General features: G+C 40.5%; 1 protein-coding gene across 4 annotated transcripts in view; it reads left to right on the top strand.

Moving 5' to 3' along the window:
* esrp1.S (epithelial splicing regulatory protein 1 S homeolog) overlaps positions 1 to 14,582 on the top strand; it is a 51,625-nt gene extending 37,043 nt beyond the window's left edge. For 2 of the 4 annotated variants that reach the window (XM_018223866.2, XM_018223865.2), the window contains exons 12-16: positions 2,374 to 2,572; positions 8,090 to 8,261; positions 9,665 to 9,818; positions 11,304 to 11,419; positions 11,537 to 14,582. In XM_018223866.2, coding sequence (XP_018079355.1) covers positions 2,374 to 2,572; positions 8,090 to 8,261; positions 9,665 to 9,818; positions 11,304 to 11,387 — 609 coding nt within the window. In that variant the 3' untranslated portion in view covers positions 11,388 to 11,419; positions 11,537 to 14,582. Of the gene's footprint in view, positions 1 to 2,373; positions 2,573 to 3,672; positions 3,796 to 8,089; positions 8,262 to 9,664; positions 9,819 to 11,303; positions 11,420 to 11,536 lie in introns of those variants that run through there. The other 2 variants (XM_018223867.2, XR_001932134.2) reach the window with 2 other exon arrangements.
* The last annotated feature ends 1,167 nt before the right edge of the window (positions 14,583 to 15,749 follow it).

The following is a 15,749-nucleotide window of genomic DNA, read 5'->3' on the forward strand; positions in this document are numbered from 1 at the left end:
TAGCCGCGGATCACACAGGGGCCTATACAAACCATATCCATGCGCAGATATTACTAGTGATGGGCAAATTTGTCCTGCTTCGCCGAAAAATTCACGAAATGCGAGTTTTGATGCCGGTGTCAATTTGCGGGCATCAAAATCACCGCCGGTGACAATTTGACGCACACCAATTTAATCCAATTGTTGTAAATTGTTGCTGGCATCGAAATTGTTGACGCCGTCGAACGTTCACGGCAACGTTCATGCCAATTCACGGTGGCAAAACGCGGAAATTCGCAGCAAATTCGTGCCAACCGAATAAATTCGCCCATCACTAGACATTACCGTTGTTTTTTGGGGTTTTCAAATTATTTCTGCCTGAGCCTCAGCCAGATATCCATCTAGGAATCTTGTCATTTTGGCACCAAACACAGAATTCTAATCGCACACAGCATGCATAGTATTGGCATGTGTATGGACCAGCTTTAGATTTGCTTGCACCGGACCAATTATAGCTAACTGGTGCTTGCATGTTCTGTGTTTTGCAATGTTACACGTATGTCAACAAATCAAATCCCAATATGTTACTGATGTAATTAATTTGGGAGGAAGGTATAGCTTTATGGGTGGCACTGCTAGAGCTTTATTCCTTCAGGCAAATTATACATTTAGAGGCACATTTATCAAGGGTCCAATTTCGAATTCATGTGAGTTTTTGTTTATTTATTTTTTAAACTCCCACGAACTCGAAATTTTATTATAATCTAATTTTTTTTAAACTGTGGTGAATAGGATCGACCCGAAAAGTTGAATGGAATTCGATTCAAATTTTAAAAACTCAATCCAAGTTTTTTTTTTTTCTACGAAAATAAACTTGGAATGTCAGGAAGGATGCAAACAACTCAAAATTGATCCCTGGACCTCTCCCGTTGACTTGAACAGCAATTCGGCAGGTTTTAGGTGGCGAATAGTCGGATTTGAGTTCTTAAAGGGCCAGAGCAGGCATGTCCAAAGTCAGGCCCGGGGGCCAATTGCGGCCCGTTTTTAAATTTACAGCAGCCCTCCTCATGAAATTAATGATAATATGGCCCCCCCAGCACAGTGCGATCAGGAATCACGTAGCTGTAGCAGTAATTTTTGGGCAAATTAGTGAAATGATCTGTCACTTGGTCTATACTGCTGCCTGTGTGCTGAAGGTGTTAGTAATAGACACTTACTGGAACGTAGTGACGCACCACTCTCACTTCTTTAGGGCTCAAGGTGCAGGTAGGCTGAAGGTACTGGCCCGTCAGACATACTGATGTGCCAGTACAGTAAACGAAAAAAGTATGTGAGAGTGGCGTGTCTCTATGCGCCAGTACGTGTCTATTGCAAACACCTTCAGCACACAGGCAGCAGTATAGACCAAATGGCAGATCATTTCACTAATGTGCCCAAATATTACGGCTACGTGATTCCTTGTTTAACGTTAACGGTTCAAAGAATGTCAGGTTGAATGGTCGGCCCCCCACACATTTTCACTTCACCAAATCTGGCCCTCGTTGCAAAAAGTTTGGACACCCCTGGGCCAGAGTATGATAAATCTCGAAAATCGAATTTTTTCTTTTTTAAACTCGAATTGAATTTGAATAACTCCCTAGTCGAATTTGACTGTTTTGACCATAAAAAAATAGAAAATTTGGATTTTCAATTCAACCCTTGATAATTCTGCCCATTAATGTGACTAATTACAGTTCTAGATGTTCACTTTATACCAGGTCTTTGACCCTTGTAGTGTAGGGAAAATTGTAGGCACTGTCACTGCTTTGCACATATTTGTTAACATTAACGTTTGTTCTTGTATAGTGCTGTTGTATGCACGGCACGGTGTATGAGGTTTTTCAAAGAGCTCTTATTATAGAGTCTTAGACCGTTTCACATTCTTGTTGCTTGTGTCTTATTGCATGCATCTTGGGAAATATGTATACTTGACAGAAAACCTAATATAATGCTACAACCTGTAATCCTATGCTATAATGCTACAACCTTTAAAACTACTGATAAAGGTCTCACATAAGGAAATGAACGGTCGCACACCCTTGATCAGATAAGCCTGGTGCACAATATTAGAGGATCTGGCAACCTCACAATCAATATGGGAAGGAGATATCTGCACACAAGGAATTCAAGTTCCAGGGATTACCCTGCTTGTTTATTGTGTGGAAATGCAACGTTTCGGGGACACGCCCTTTAAGCTTGCATTTCCGCACAATAAACAAGCAGGGTACTCCCTGCAACTTGAATGCCTTGTGTGCCAATATCTCTTTCCCAACTACTGATAAAGCTACCATTAGGTGGTTGGAATTCACGTTGCCTGTTTATGGATAAACATCTAATTGGTGTCTTTGTCGCCAGGGCCGCCCATCCGGGGACTCGTTTATACAGATGAAATCGGCAGACCGGGCCTATCTGGCAGCACAGAAGTGCCACAAGAAGACCATGAAGGACAGATATGTGGAGGTGTTTCAGTGTTCAGCAGAGGAAATGAACTTTGTCTTAATGGGGGGAACTTTAAATCGCAATGGCTTGTCCCCGCCGCCATGTAAGTTACCATGTAAGTCTGGGCTTTGGGTCTTGCCGCTTCTCTTCGCTTGTTGCTGGTAGGTGCTGGAACAGCTTTCTCTCTTGGGTACTGGGCTTTAATTTACTCCACAGATTCACTGGTTATGAGCAACTTCACAAATCAACAACAGATACAATTAGTTTTGGTGGGTGATATTTTGGGGGTGAAAATTAGACCTGCATCGAACCAATTTTCCTTGGGGGGGGGGGGGTGGTTGCTGGACTTCCTATAATGTTAATGGTAGAGACACCATCCATGATTTCTTTCGGCTGCCTAATTACACTCATTATTTCTTAACCGGGCACTGCTGCCAGGTACAGCTAACGGTGCAGTCCCACTCCGCAAACATCTCCACTTATGTTCCAAGGGGCTTTGTTTAATAAGCGACTTACTTGCGATGCAATGGCTGAGTAAAATGTTATTAACCATCCCTCATACTCCTGTATCTCCTCTTTCCATCCAAAAAAAGATTATTATGTGCTCTAAGCTGCCATTTTGGATGACGTTGAAGCACAAGCCATTAGTGTGGGCTAGCTGGAAGGCCCACAAACAACCTAAGAAGCCATTTTAGTTCTAGAGCAGGGTTGTCTAAGCTCTGAAACACCAGCTGTTGCTGAACTACAAATGCCTACGTAAATGGGAGTGTATGCTGGGAGATGCTTAGCAATGGCTGGCTCAACCTACTCTTTTATGGATGTTTGCGGGACTGCACCTTACAGCGTGCACATGATTACTTTTTTTGCGCAGCAATCCTGTATTAGTATGTAGCGTATTCCATGTTCTATGCACACTTCTTTTAATGTGTAGGGTCTTCTATGCCAATCAATGTCCTGATAATTGCATAAACGCAACTAGGGTGTAAACAGCACTGTTATGGTGGTTTAGAGTTTGTAAGACAAAGGTTCTTGAGCTTTGGGCAGGCTAAAATGTAGATGGTATGAGGTGCATGCAATCACTCACACTAATGAGGAGACACTCAGACTGTGGCATACATACTGTGTGGGGGCACGGGTAGCATCTGGCCTGTGGTATGTCGGGAACGTAGCACATATCGTAATCCGCTTTAAATGGATATTGCGACTATCCCACAGAGATTTAGTAATCAATGGAGGAACTGGCCCACAAGGCTTGCAACCTGAGGCTATGTTAAAATCCATGAGAATTCGCCCAAAGTTTGAGATTTTTGAGGAAAATCCAGCAGAGGCTTAATCAAGGTGAGACCCTGGAGGGAAGCAGTCTACTGCCGCTCTCTATTTAAACAGCAGTGAATATTATTTCTGCTTTAATTCCTTTATTTTTCTGTGTGGAATGGGCCGTTTGAAGAGAGAAAGCGAAAAGTGACTATTCTGTAAAATTCATCAATGTGTATATGTTAATAATGAAAAATAACAAAAACAAAAAGTGTAGGTGCCAAAGGACAATGTGGGCACTACCACAGTAAATAGTTGCAAAAAAGAATAAAATGAGGATATACTCACAGTCCACAGGTGCAAATCCATAGTAAAACAACAATAGTTGTGAGTCCCTCCAAAAATCTGTATCAGTAAGTGCCCCAACAGGCATGAAATGCATTAGGCTGCTGTCTACTATGTCCTAATAAACATTTTGTACTTTTTACTATCTGTGACTGATTTTTGGAGGGACTCACAACTATTGTTGTTTTCCTATGCTAACAATGAGCCAAGACTAATATGGGGGATAACACGTTTGCGTTTACTGGTGATTTTCGTTTGGTGTCTTTACTTGCCTCTTGTTATGTGATTTATGTGAAGTGGCAAAGCCAAGCATAGAATAGAATGTCACAAAAGAGATGTTAATCTGCTCTGGCTTGAAATGCTGCTGTATAAGTGGGGTAGACAAATGAGATCAGTCAGAGGTAAGGCTCTAGTATATCCTGTATAAATATCATATACCGGTAGATATAGAGAGAGAGATACACACGCACTTTTTTTTTTTTCATAATACAATATGCATCGCCACTGTTCCCTTATTTCCCATAATGTCTGTGCTGTTAGCTATGGCATATTGTTTGGCTGGAACAAGGATATAGTAGCTATCACTTGAATAAAAGCAGATGTGTAGATACAGAGTGCCCTTAAATGCAATAAAATACGGACACTTTCCTTTTAAAAGAACAGTACCACCAAAAATGAAAATATTTTAAAGGAATAACAATTTAGTGTACTGGTGCCCAGCACAGGTAAAACTGGAGTGTTTGCTTCAGAAACTCTACTACAGTTTATATAAACAAGCTCCTGTGTAGTCATGGGGACAGCCATTCAAGCACAGGAGACACAGTAGATAACAGAAGTTCTGATTAATCCCATTGTATACTACAGAGTGTATCTGTTATCAGCTGTGTATCCTGAGCCTTTTTTCCTTTTTAAGCTTTCAATAGCTGCCCCCATCACTACACAGCAGCTTGTTTATATAAACTATTATAGAGTTTCTGAAGGAAATAAACCAGTTTTGCCAGTGCAGGGCAACCGTACATTATATTTTCATTACTTGAAAAGACTTCAATGTTTTTGTGTTACTGTTCCTTAAAGCAGTGTAAAATGCTATGATATGCATGATGGGAAAACATCCATTGCAGGTATTTTAAATAAATGAAAACAGAAGTAGCAATATTATATAGAGTAGGAGACTGCTTTCACTTGAGAATCAATATAAAATATAAATAAATACGTGCGTGTATGTATGTATGTATGTATGTATGTATGTATGTGTGTATATGTATGTATAGTGTATGTGTATAATTTACATACACATATAAACATACATATAGATAAAAAAAAAAAAATATGGGATCCATTATCTGGAAAGCTCTGAATTATGGAAAGACCATCTCCCATAGACTCCATTTTATCCTAATAATCCAAATTTTTTTTAAAAGTATTCCCTTATTCTCTGGAGTAATAAACCGTATCTTGTACTTGATTCTAACAAAGATATATAATTAATGCTTATTGGAAGTAAAACCAGCCAATTGGGTTTATTTAAAGGGCATGTAAAGGCAAAAAAAATAAAATCCAATTTTTACTTTCTTTAATGAAAAAGAAACCTATGAGCTCCAATATATTTTAATTCAAAAAATGTGTACCGTTTTTATAAGAAACCTGACTGTATGCAGTGAAATTCTCCCTTCATTTACTGCTGTGGATAGGAATTGTCAGATGGTCCCTAACTGCTGAGCAGGGAAACAATCATACTTATGAACAGCAGGGGGAGCCCCCGCCTTACTTCCCAGCCATGCAGAACTCAAGCAGCTTTGTTTATGACGATCCCTAAGCAGCCCAGACCACACTGAGCATGTGCACAGTCTTAGTCTTGCAAAGATGTTTAACAAAGTTACAAGATGGTGACCCCCTGTAGCCAACTTTGAAAGCATAAATTATTTGTTTGATTAGGCTTGTGGTGCAGTAAGTACATGTTTATATTTAGTATACAAAATACAGCATTTCTAGCCTTATTCTATTTTAGACTTTACATGCCCTTTAAGGTTAACATGATTTTCTAGTAGACTTAAGGTATGAAGGTCCAGATTAGAGATATCTATTATCCAGAAAACTCCAGGTGTGTTTATACACCAGGCAAAATACAGAAGGCTGCTGCAGCTTCATTTTTATGGAGGCGTTTTCATTGGCATGTGAAGGCTACTCTTCTGTGATCTGTGGGTCTGCACTAGCTTTATAGCTGCTGCCTAAATGCCCATTAGCAGCACTCCTCGGAATCATTATCAAGCCATCATTTTTTGCTTTTTCAGAGAAGGTTTATGGGCTCTGTATGTATGTCTGTATGACTCTATGTATGGCTTAAAAGCCACATACATGTTAAAAAAAAATTTAAGACAAGGATGTAGCATCCAAGATTACGGCGTCACAGGTTAACAAAATAAATCCACTTTTGGGTGCAGTTTATCACTGTTAGAAGTAGTGTCTGCTTAGAATGGAGAACAGGGTTTGACAGATACCTAGATATTTGCTTGTGGCTGCAGTGTATTCTAGGATGCCCCTCCATTGCCAGCTGGGAGTCTTGGCCTCTACTGGGAGCTGTGCTGCTTTGCAGGGTTTTTTTTTTTATTTTTGTGCCCCTGATGAAGACCTTTATAGGTCGAAACGCGTAGTGCGACATGCTGTTGCCATGTGGGTTAACTAGCATGTAATAAAATTCGTTTTTATTTATTTACAGAGTGTGCTTTCCTCATTTTTTTGTTACAAAACGTGTGTTCCATACAATCCCTTGACGTAATTTGAAGCTTATATATTTCATTTTCCTCTGATGTCTGCCCCCTCCCCTTTTATTATTTTGGGAGTTCTGTACCATACAATCTTAGTAGGAGCAGCAATACATAGAGAAAACCTAAACTATTAGGCCCTGAGTTTGATTCACACACTGTCTGTGTATGGAGTTTTCTATTCTCCCTCTGTCTTGTATGTGTGCATGATACCCCTAGGGCTGGGATTTGTGTTTGATAAACAATCAATGGTGAATAAGGTTCTTACATAGAAACTATTTGAAGTTATATCTTGCCAAGAATATTGGATAACTATGATGTTGCAATATACAATAAAGGAGTTGCTGTATAATCACAGACCTTGAGTAGCTATCCAATGCAAGCAGAGGTTCATATGGATAATCGTATCCTGCACTTTGCTACTGCATGGGCTGAAATGTGTGTAGGCTGACCAATAATGTAAATTTCAGGCTGGGTTGGGTTCAGTGCCATTGGTAAAAGAACCAGGCAAGAATTTGCATTTTTCCTTTAGTAATCACTAGCATTTAATTAATTCCAGCCCCCCTTTAAAATGTAAAATCGAAAAATACAACTCAGGCAAAAAAAACGCCCCTTGATGTCCACAACATGTAGCACGTGCTGTTTTGTGAGTTCTTCAGTTAAACAACACCCTGTATTGTATGTAAATGAAACAATAAGAGTTTGGCTTTGGTAATCTAGGATTTGCGGAGTCCTTAGTAACACTGGACAATGAAAATGGACTAAGGGAGCCAAACCCCCAGCAGCCAGGAGGGGAAACTAGGAAAGGTTTAGTGAGAGAGAATGTGGGGTATTAAATTTCATTATAATTTATATGACGCCTAAACTGAAATTTTGGAAACGTATGCAGAATGTTTCCATTTCTGTTTATAGAGGTGTAGTAAAACAGGCCTACAAATGGAGCAGTCTTGTTCAGTATCTGCAATGTGGGGCTTTAAAGGTGCCCATAATAAAACACTCTGCTGAGGTTTGGTTCTCAATGTTGCAGAACTAGTAGAATAATGTGGTATGATGTTTTGAAACAACTGGGGCTAAAGAAGTTCTTGCAACACTGAAACAAGCATGCACAACCACTGCACTACAACTCCAGTATCTAGTATAACAACAACATATGGAAGGCACAGCTACAAAAATGTTGCCCTCGTCACCCCTCCCCAGCTTAGCTATATTGCATTGTATTTTGTATTGGTTGTACCATATCAGTCCTTTCTAACAGTATTTCTCTCTCTTAGGTCTTTCACCTCCATCTTACACGTTCCCAGCCCAGACCGCTGTTATTCCTACAGAAGCTGCAGCTCTTTATCAGCCCTCGTTGCTCCTGAACCCTCGCAGTTTGCAACCATCTGCCGCCTACTATCCCGCAGGTGCTCAGCTCTTTATGAACTACACAGCATATTATCCAAGGTAAGCATGGGGCTGGGCGAAAAATGTGCAGTGATGGTGGGAGGCAATGTCAATGTAGAATTGTGCGGTCCTGACCATTTAGAATGATTCTCAGTGCTGGGGGGTTGAGAGGGGCCTGTAGGGATCACCAATCTAATTTATCCACCCACCTCCTGTATTTGGTCAATAGGCTTTGATTTAGTGGAGGTAGATTTTAGGACTGTCCCAGCCATAATCTATTTGTCAGCCAGGATTCCATGACTGGTTAACGGACTTGTGTTTAGGTCAGGGAGCCCAGGCTAGCCCAAAAGTCTGGCCTGCTGTGAATCCTTGCATAATGCGACTGGAAATTCTGTTTTAATGAGCAGTAAAAAAACAAGTAAACCATGGCAAGGAGCAGCTGTACAGAAGTAAAGAAGGGAGCCAAGGTTCAGTGGAAGACACAGGCATGTTTTCCTTTTAAAGAGTAAATTTAAATTCAAGAGCAAGGATTGACAATAAGCTGTTAAGGCTGAGTGATCAACACTAAATCTTCACATTAAATGAGCAGAAATGCTCTGACCTGCCACATAGTTGCCCTGCAGTTAAAATAACTGCGTACAAAGTCAAGTTTCTTCCTCAGAATTGCAGCCACCCAACAACATTGAAGTATGTCGCCTGTGTCAAAGGAGAACTAAACCCTAAAAATGAGTGGCTAAAAACGCAGTATTTTATATACTGGTCGTATTGCACCAGCCTAAAGTTTCAGCTTGTCAAAAGCAGCAATGATCCAGGACTTCAAACTTGTCACAGGGGGTCACCATCTTGGAAAGTGTCTGACATTCGCATACTCAGTGGGCTCTGAGCAGCTGTTGAGAAGCTAAAATATCTCATTCCTATAAACTGAGAGCGTTAGACCGTGCCACCACACTCCGTGTATTTTCTAGGTGTTAGAATGCAGGCGACCCTCTACATTATTTATCGTTGATAGGAGCCTTCTGTGCTTTGCAGCTGGCTACGTAGATTGCTATGGGGTGTAAGTTCTCTGCTCAGAATTACTTTTGTACACACAGGACCCCTTGGCTGTGTGATCACGTATCGACATGTTTGCTAGTTCTAGGTCTTCCTTAGAAAGAAATAATTACAGTAAGTGGGTGGGAATGGCAATCTTCTTCCTGGTAATCTGTTTTTATATTTATCCTGGCATTGTTGACATTCCCTTTTCTCTGTGTTGCTCCACCAGTTTGCAAAGAAGCAGAACTAAAAGGCTAATGTAAATAATACATGTAAAGGAATTTTTTTTTGTGCTTTGGGGCACTATGCATCTCCTCCTTTGCAAATGCAAAGGAACTTGCTTAGAAAGCATACCAGTTAGCACACACACTTCAATGTTTACTTTTGTTCCCTTCCTCTTATTATTCTTCTTCATACTATTCCCTATTCAGCCCTCCAGGATCTCCAAGTAGTCTTGGGTTCTTCCCAGCGTCTGCCGGTGTCAGCAGTATGCCCCCTCACAATACAGGTGCCATGGTACGCATGCAGGGGCTGGCATACAATTCTGGTGTAAAAGAGATTCTTAACTTCTTCCAAGGCTATCAGGTACGTTACTTTGTGTACTCTTTCATTACATTGTTTGGAGGACCAACAGCAGAGTGGGCTGACTGATTCATGCTTTGGAATGGCCCAGAATCAGTGTGGCTGGAGCTTTCCTGTTTTCATCTGTCTATGCAATAATATGCATAGGCAGATTTTCATTAAGGCTTGGAGAGATAAGCCTCCCCAAACCTGTTTGCCTAAAAAATTAAAAGAAAAAATATTTAAAATCGTTTCTCACCAATGTATCTATTTGAGCTTGTCTTGGGGGGCTGCTGACTAGTGTCTTTAGACAAAAAAATCCCTACCATGAGATCATGAGATTTTGGGGAAGCTTATGAGCCCAGCACAGTTAGGGGGTAGGTGTAACTGAGCTTCACCCAGGATGGCTGTTTGTGCTGGGGATCAGGGCCAAGAGAAAAAGCAGTTGCTCACCCTCCTCTGTGCAACTTGCATTGCATCTGAACTCATCCTGGATAAGTGGTTTTGGAAGGAGTTATTGCAATGGGTACTGGCACAAAACATAATGGTCAATGGCAGTTCCATCGAACTACTCAAGTAGGTGTTGGCTGAAACTGAAAAAAAGTATGCAGATGTGATGCAGTCATTATGGGACCATTATGACCAGATCATGCTTTCAAACCTGTGTGAGTTTCAGCTAACACCTACATGAATAGTTACATATGGGGCTGAATCAGCTGTTTCTGTACAAAATTCCTCAGCACACCACTAACTTGATTTTCAAGAGTGCGTACACTTCCTGGCTGCTTCAGAAACCAAATAGTATCCAGAAACGTTGTATGGAAGGAGCACACCTATGGCCAATGCCTTTTCAATCCATTTTATTGCAGCAGAAAAAAAACCAGCACTGTTTTTTTTTCTGCTGCAATAAATGGATTGAAAAGGCATTGGCCATCAGCTGTTTCTATGCCACTGGAAAATCGCTGGTGAAGAAAACTGTTGAAGTAACATTAGTCTTGGCCTACCCTCCACCTATGATTATATGTCCATCAAATTTTAATGATTGTGGTTGTGCTTTCTTTAATAATGTATTTTATGTAAAAAAAAATGTTGCCAGTATTAAAGAATTAAAGCTTAACTAAAGAAGCACAGGGAAAATCTGTGCCCAATAGGTCCCCGTCTTCAATATATAAAATATAGCATTGCTAGCCATATTCATTTTAAGAGTTTAGGTCTCCTTTAATATTTTAACAATTTTATAATTGTAACATTGCGCTACTTTGTCTCCAGCTTACCTCAGTCCTTCTTTAAACTTTGAGGAGGTGGACAGTTAGGGGGTCAGGGTCCACCAGGTTTTCTCCTGGTGTCCCGCTGGCCCAGTCCGACCCTGGTTAAGCTTAACTATAATTCTCACCTCTCAAATTCAGCTTTAAGCCTTCATCATTGTGCCATGTTATTGATTATCCCCTAGAACCCATATGTTTGCCTGTGGGACGCCCTACATTTATACATTCACCCCTCTCGTTCTAGTACTCTCCAGAAGATGGACTTTTGCCAGTGAATGACCAGGCACGGGCACTGCTCACTCACCCCAAAGAATGGGTTTGTATTTAAAGGTGCTCAGCGTGCCAGTGTTTGAAGAGAAGGTAAGGTACAATTAGGCTTTTTAGCCTATTTTAGTAAATACATGTATATTTTGAAATTCAATTTATCAGGTTTGTGTTCTAGAAAAAGTAAGTCTTGTTTTTTGTTTTTCATAACAGGCTTATGAATTCAGGATACATATGTATTGCTTGCCAAACCGGGATGCCTTGGTCCCCTCCATGATTATATAATCCGCCAAATGAACACCGCAAACTACTCGCCTGATTGGCACCTTCAATATCACTCTCTGCCTGAAGCTGCAGGCGATCTTTGATTGGTCCAGCAGCCCTTGGAATGGGTTTGACTGGATGCTAGCAAGCTAGTCGGACATCTTACTCTCATACCTCCCTCCCCAAAACCAAGTCAAAGAACATCCATCCTACCCTAAGCCTTCTAGGGGAATCCAAGAGACTTTCTATTTATACAATAGACTTGCGGCAAACGTGCCTTCCGTTGGATCGGTGCACATTGCTTTTGCTGGAGAAAGTGTAGCAGCAGTAGTAAAAACAAACCTAAATATGAAATAATTAAAATATATAAATATTTAAAAAAAAAAATAAAGCATTTATTTTAGAACTACTGTTAAAAACATTTTTCTGCTGGAGCAAAAAAAATTTTTTTTTTAATGCCAATTTTTTTTCTGCTTAAACAATAGGTTTTTTTGGACCCCTCCTGGGTCTGTTTATATTTTTTGTAAGATTTTTTTTTTATTTTTTTTATTTTTACTCAAGAAGTTGCTCAAAATAAAACTGATCCTTCCTATTAACTCCGTGTCTTTTTATAAGTTGCTGGTTACACCTCTTGGAACTAGTTTGTCTGAAACGCTGACGCATGCTAATCTCTGCTTTTGTGCTCTAGCGTATGCTTGTTACATTATCCTCGTGTTGAGATTTACTAAAGGCCACCTCTTGACAACACTGCTGCCTTATGTGACAGTAGCAGTTTGATATATATTGTCCTGCAGCCTGCCCGGACATCTATCTCAGGGAAGAAATTCCGCAGATTTTTGTCGCAATCTACCATAGAGACGTCTAAGTTGCCACTCTCCACTTGTTGTCGAACTACATCTGCCAGCATTTGTTTCCTTGGGAGGATTCTGGGAATTGTAGTCCAGCAGTTGGCAGGAAAAGCTTCGCAACCCTAGGTGAAGTTACTATGTAAAAATAATTTGTTTTGTTTATTTCTAACACCAAGGTTGAAAAACCTACAGTTTTGGCTTTAAGTAACCAGGTATTTTATAGACTTTGTTTAAAGCACTTGATTTTGAAAAGGGAACAGTCCTTGATGTTTGTGCTTTACTGATGACATTATGTGCCTTTATTGTAGGAACGAAAATCTGCAAAATATTGCAATAAGATTAAAGAGTAAAAGTGTATATACATTTTGATAATGAGATTGTATAATATGTTTTTGTTAGGCAAATGTCTTTATTTTTGTGCCTTATTAGAAGGATATGTTTGGAACTGATTCACTGATCCTTTCACTTCCGTTTAACAGACTGCTGAGCTCTGGCTTGCATTGAGGCTTCTAACATAATCAGGAATCTGTGTTAAACCTGGCTGCTCTTTGGCTCTGTAATTGTCTGTAGACTCCATGCCTAAACTGCCACATAGGCATGACAGTGTGGTGTCACAGCAACCAATATATAGCTTCTTCCAGTTGTGGGGTTAACCCTTCAATCATAACAAATGTAATCTTGCTCATTTCTAAACATTTTTGAAATGAACGCTTTTTTGTATAGTTTTCAAGATATTAGCAGTTTAACTGTTACAAGACAACTGGTCATTTGTATAGCGAGAAAAGAAACCTGTGACGTTGCTTTGCTTAGACCACTATTCTATGGTTTTAATCAGAGCAACATCACAAGGCATTCTTTTTCTCACAATTACCTGTCATTTTCAACCAACTGTAGGCAGTTGTTCTAAATGACCAGCAGGTGGCACTCTTTCAAATTCATTATAGTCTAAAAATGTAAAAAAAAAAAAAAAAAGCTGCTTTGTGGGTTTACATTGCCTTTAAGATTTGCCTATTCCATAATGTGTACTTTCCAAATGGTTTAAGTGGCACTGCAATTTATGTAGCCCCTTATATCAGGGATGGCCATTCTCCAGTACTACAACCATGTACTAACATGGGGCGTGTTGCTGGAGGATGCTGGGAAGTGTAGTTCAATAATAGTGGAAGGGCTACAGATTAGCTGTCTGGATGGCAAATACATTTGAACCTATAGACTGACTCAATAAACTGTTCCAGATAGGGCCTCAAAATATACCGTCTCCTATATGTGCCTTTATATTGTGCTGTATGTGCTCAAGACTGTTTCTGCAAAAAAACCTTCTAAACCTTGCCATTGGCGGCCTTTTGCTTTCATGAACTACATATCCCAGAATCCCTTGGCTGTGAATATGGACTTGAACTCCATGAAGAGTCTCTGGAGGGCTGTCGACTGGATATCTACAACCCTTATTTATGATATCCCTAAATGTATTTGCTACATGCGAGGGCATCTGGAAACCATTTAGATGAAGGATATCCCATATCCATTGTATAGCATACTCTTCCCTAAAAGACTGCCTGGTCTGTATTTCTGTGTTGGTTCCCATGTTCCTTATCTAAAAGACTTCCTACAGGTTTGGTAGGGCTTTTTTTTTAGGTTTGTCTTCCAAGATGAAATCTTTAGGATTCACATTAATGGATAATACTGTATGAGCAGAGTTTAACTATACAAACCAAATGGCAAATAGTGTTTTTATCCTTGAAAATAAAATTTTTTGAGTAATTCCTAATTTGTCTTAATCCAGCTACATGCCCAATGACTACAATGCCAGAGACCAAGTTTACCCTTATTGCAAGAAAAAGCAATATTTGGTAGGGCCAAAAGTCACGAGTTTCAAACTCTCTAGATTTGCTGTTATTTTGCAGGAGCCAAGTGTTTATTGCCAATGATACTAAGCTTTGAAAGCTTCTCTGCCGCAGGAACAGCCTAATTAACTGATACTATGAATGTCCATGTTGCTTGAAAATAAAATGTAAGGCTTTCATAATATTACTGTCATGTGCCTAAAATGTGTCACTACTGAACTTGTAACACTTATTAGATTCTCATGATGTGTTTTTTTCTTTGTATAGTTTTATTTCATAATAAAATATTCTTCTGTCTCAAAACGTCCCTTGTTTTCACTACACAGTCAAATCCGATTGGTTGTTTGGAATCCTCTGGGGTGGGACCATTGTGCAAAGATGTTGATAGAGTTGTACGAATTACCCCTGGGAAAATAGGCTCGGTATAGGGCAATCAAGTGAAGCTGGTCCGTTATTGCCAGTGTGTGAGCAATGTGCTTTAAAGGAGAAGGAAAGGCTTTGTGCACTTGGGGGTGCCAAATGTTAGGCACCCCAAGTGATTGTATTTACTTACCTGACACCCTGGGCCGGTGCTCCTATCAGCAGAAAACTGCCTGGGGTTATACCTGTGAGCACCACGGAGCCATCCTCTTCAGTCTTCCTCTTCAAATTTCCTGGGGCAAACGCATGCGTAGTTGAACAAAATAGCCGACTTTTTAGTTAAAGTTAAAGCATAAACCAAGAAAGAAGAAGCCGGAAGAAGAACACTCCATGGTGCTCACTGGTATAACCCGGGCTGGTGCAGTTTTCTGCTGATAGGAACTGGCTTGGGGTTTCAGGTAAGTCAATACAATCACTTGGAGGTGCCTAACATTTGGCACCCCCAAGCAGGGCAGCCATCAGGGGGGGACGGGGGAGAGTTGTAGGGGGCCCCGGCCACACTCACTTACTTGATTAGCCGGGCCCCCCATCTTTCTGAGAGCTGCTGACTTTGGGAAGGCATGTACTTTTAAGGAGCCCTGGCCACCAATTTTCTTATAATGTGGGGGGTGGCCCTGGTCACCAATTTTAGCCACCAATTTTTTTTTCTCATGTGGGGTCCTAGCCATCAATACTTTTTAATGGGGGGCCCTGGACAGAAATGTTTTTTTTTTATGGGGGGCCCTGACCACCAATATCTTTTTATTTTTTATTAACATGTGGGAACCCTAGCCACCAATATTTTTTTTGTTATATTATTGTGTGGTGGGGAGGGCAGACCTGTAGGTGGGGCTTGCGGTGGGCGCAGCCCAGGAAATTTTGTTGTATGGGGCCCTGCGATTTCTGATGGCGGTCCTGCCCCCAAGTGTACTAAGCCTTTCCTTCTCCTTCAAGTGACGTACAGTCCAAATTTTACACATTTATTGTTGTAGAGCAGCACTGTCTGCTTTGGTTTGTTGGTGGCACCATGTAGGGATTTGCCAACCAATATTTCCCACATGGAAAATAACA

Source organism: Xenopus laevis, chromosome 6S (assembly GCF_017654675.1).
Source record: "Xenopus laevis strain J_2021 chromosome 6S, Xenopus_laevis_v10.1, whole genome shotgun sequence".
NCBI lineage: Eukaryota > Metazoa > Chordata > Amphibia > Anura > Pipidae > Xenopus > Xenopus laevis.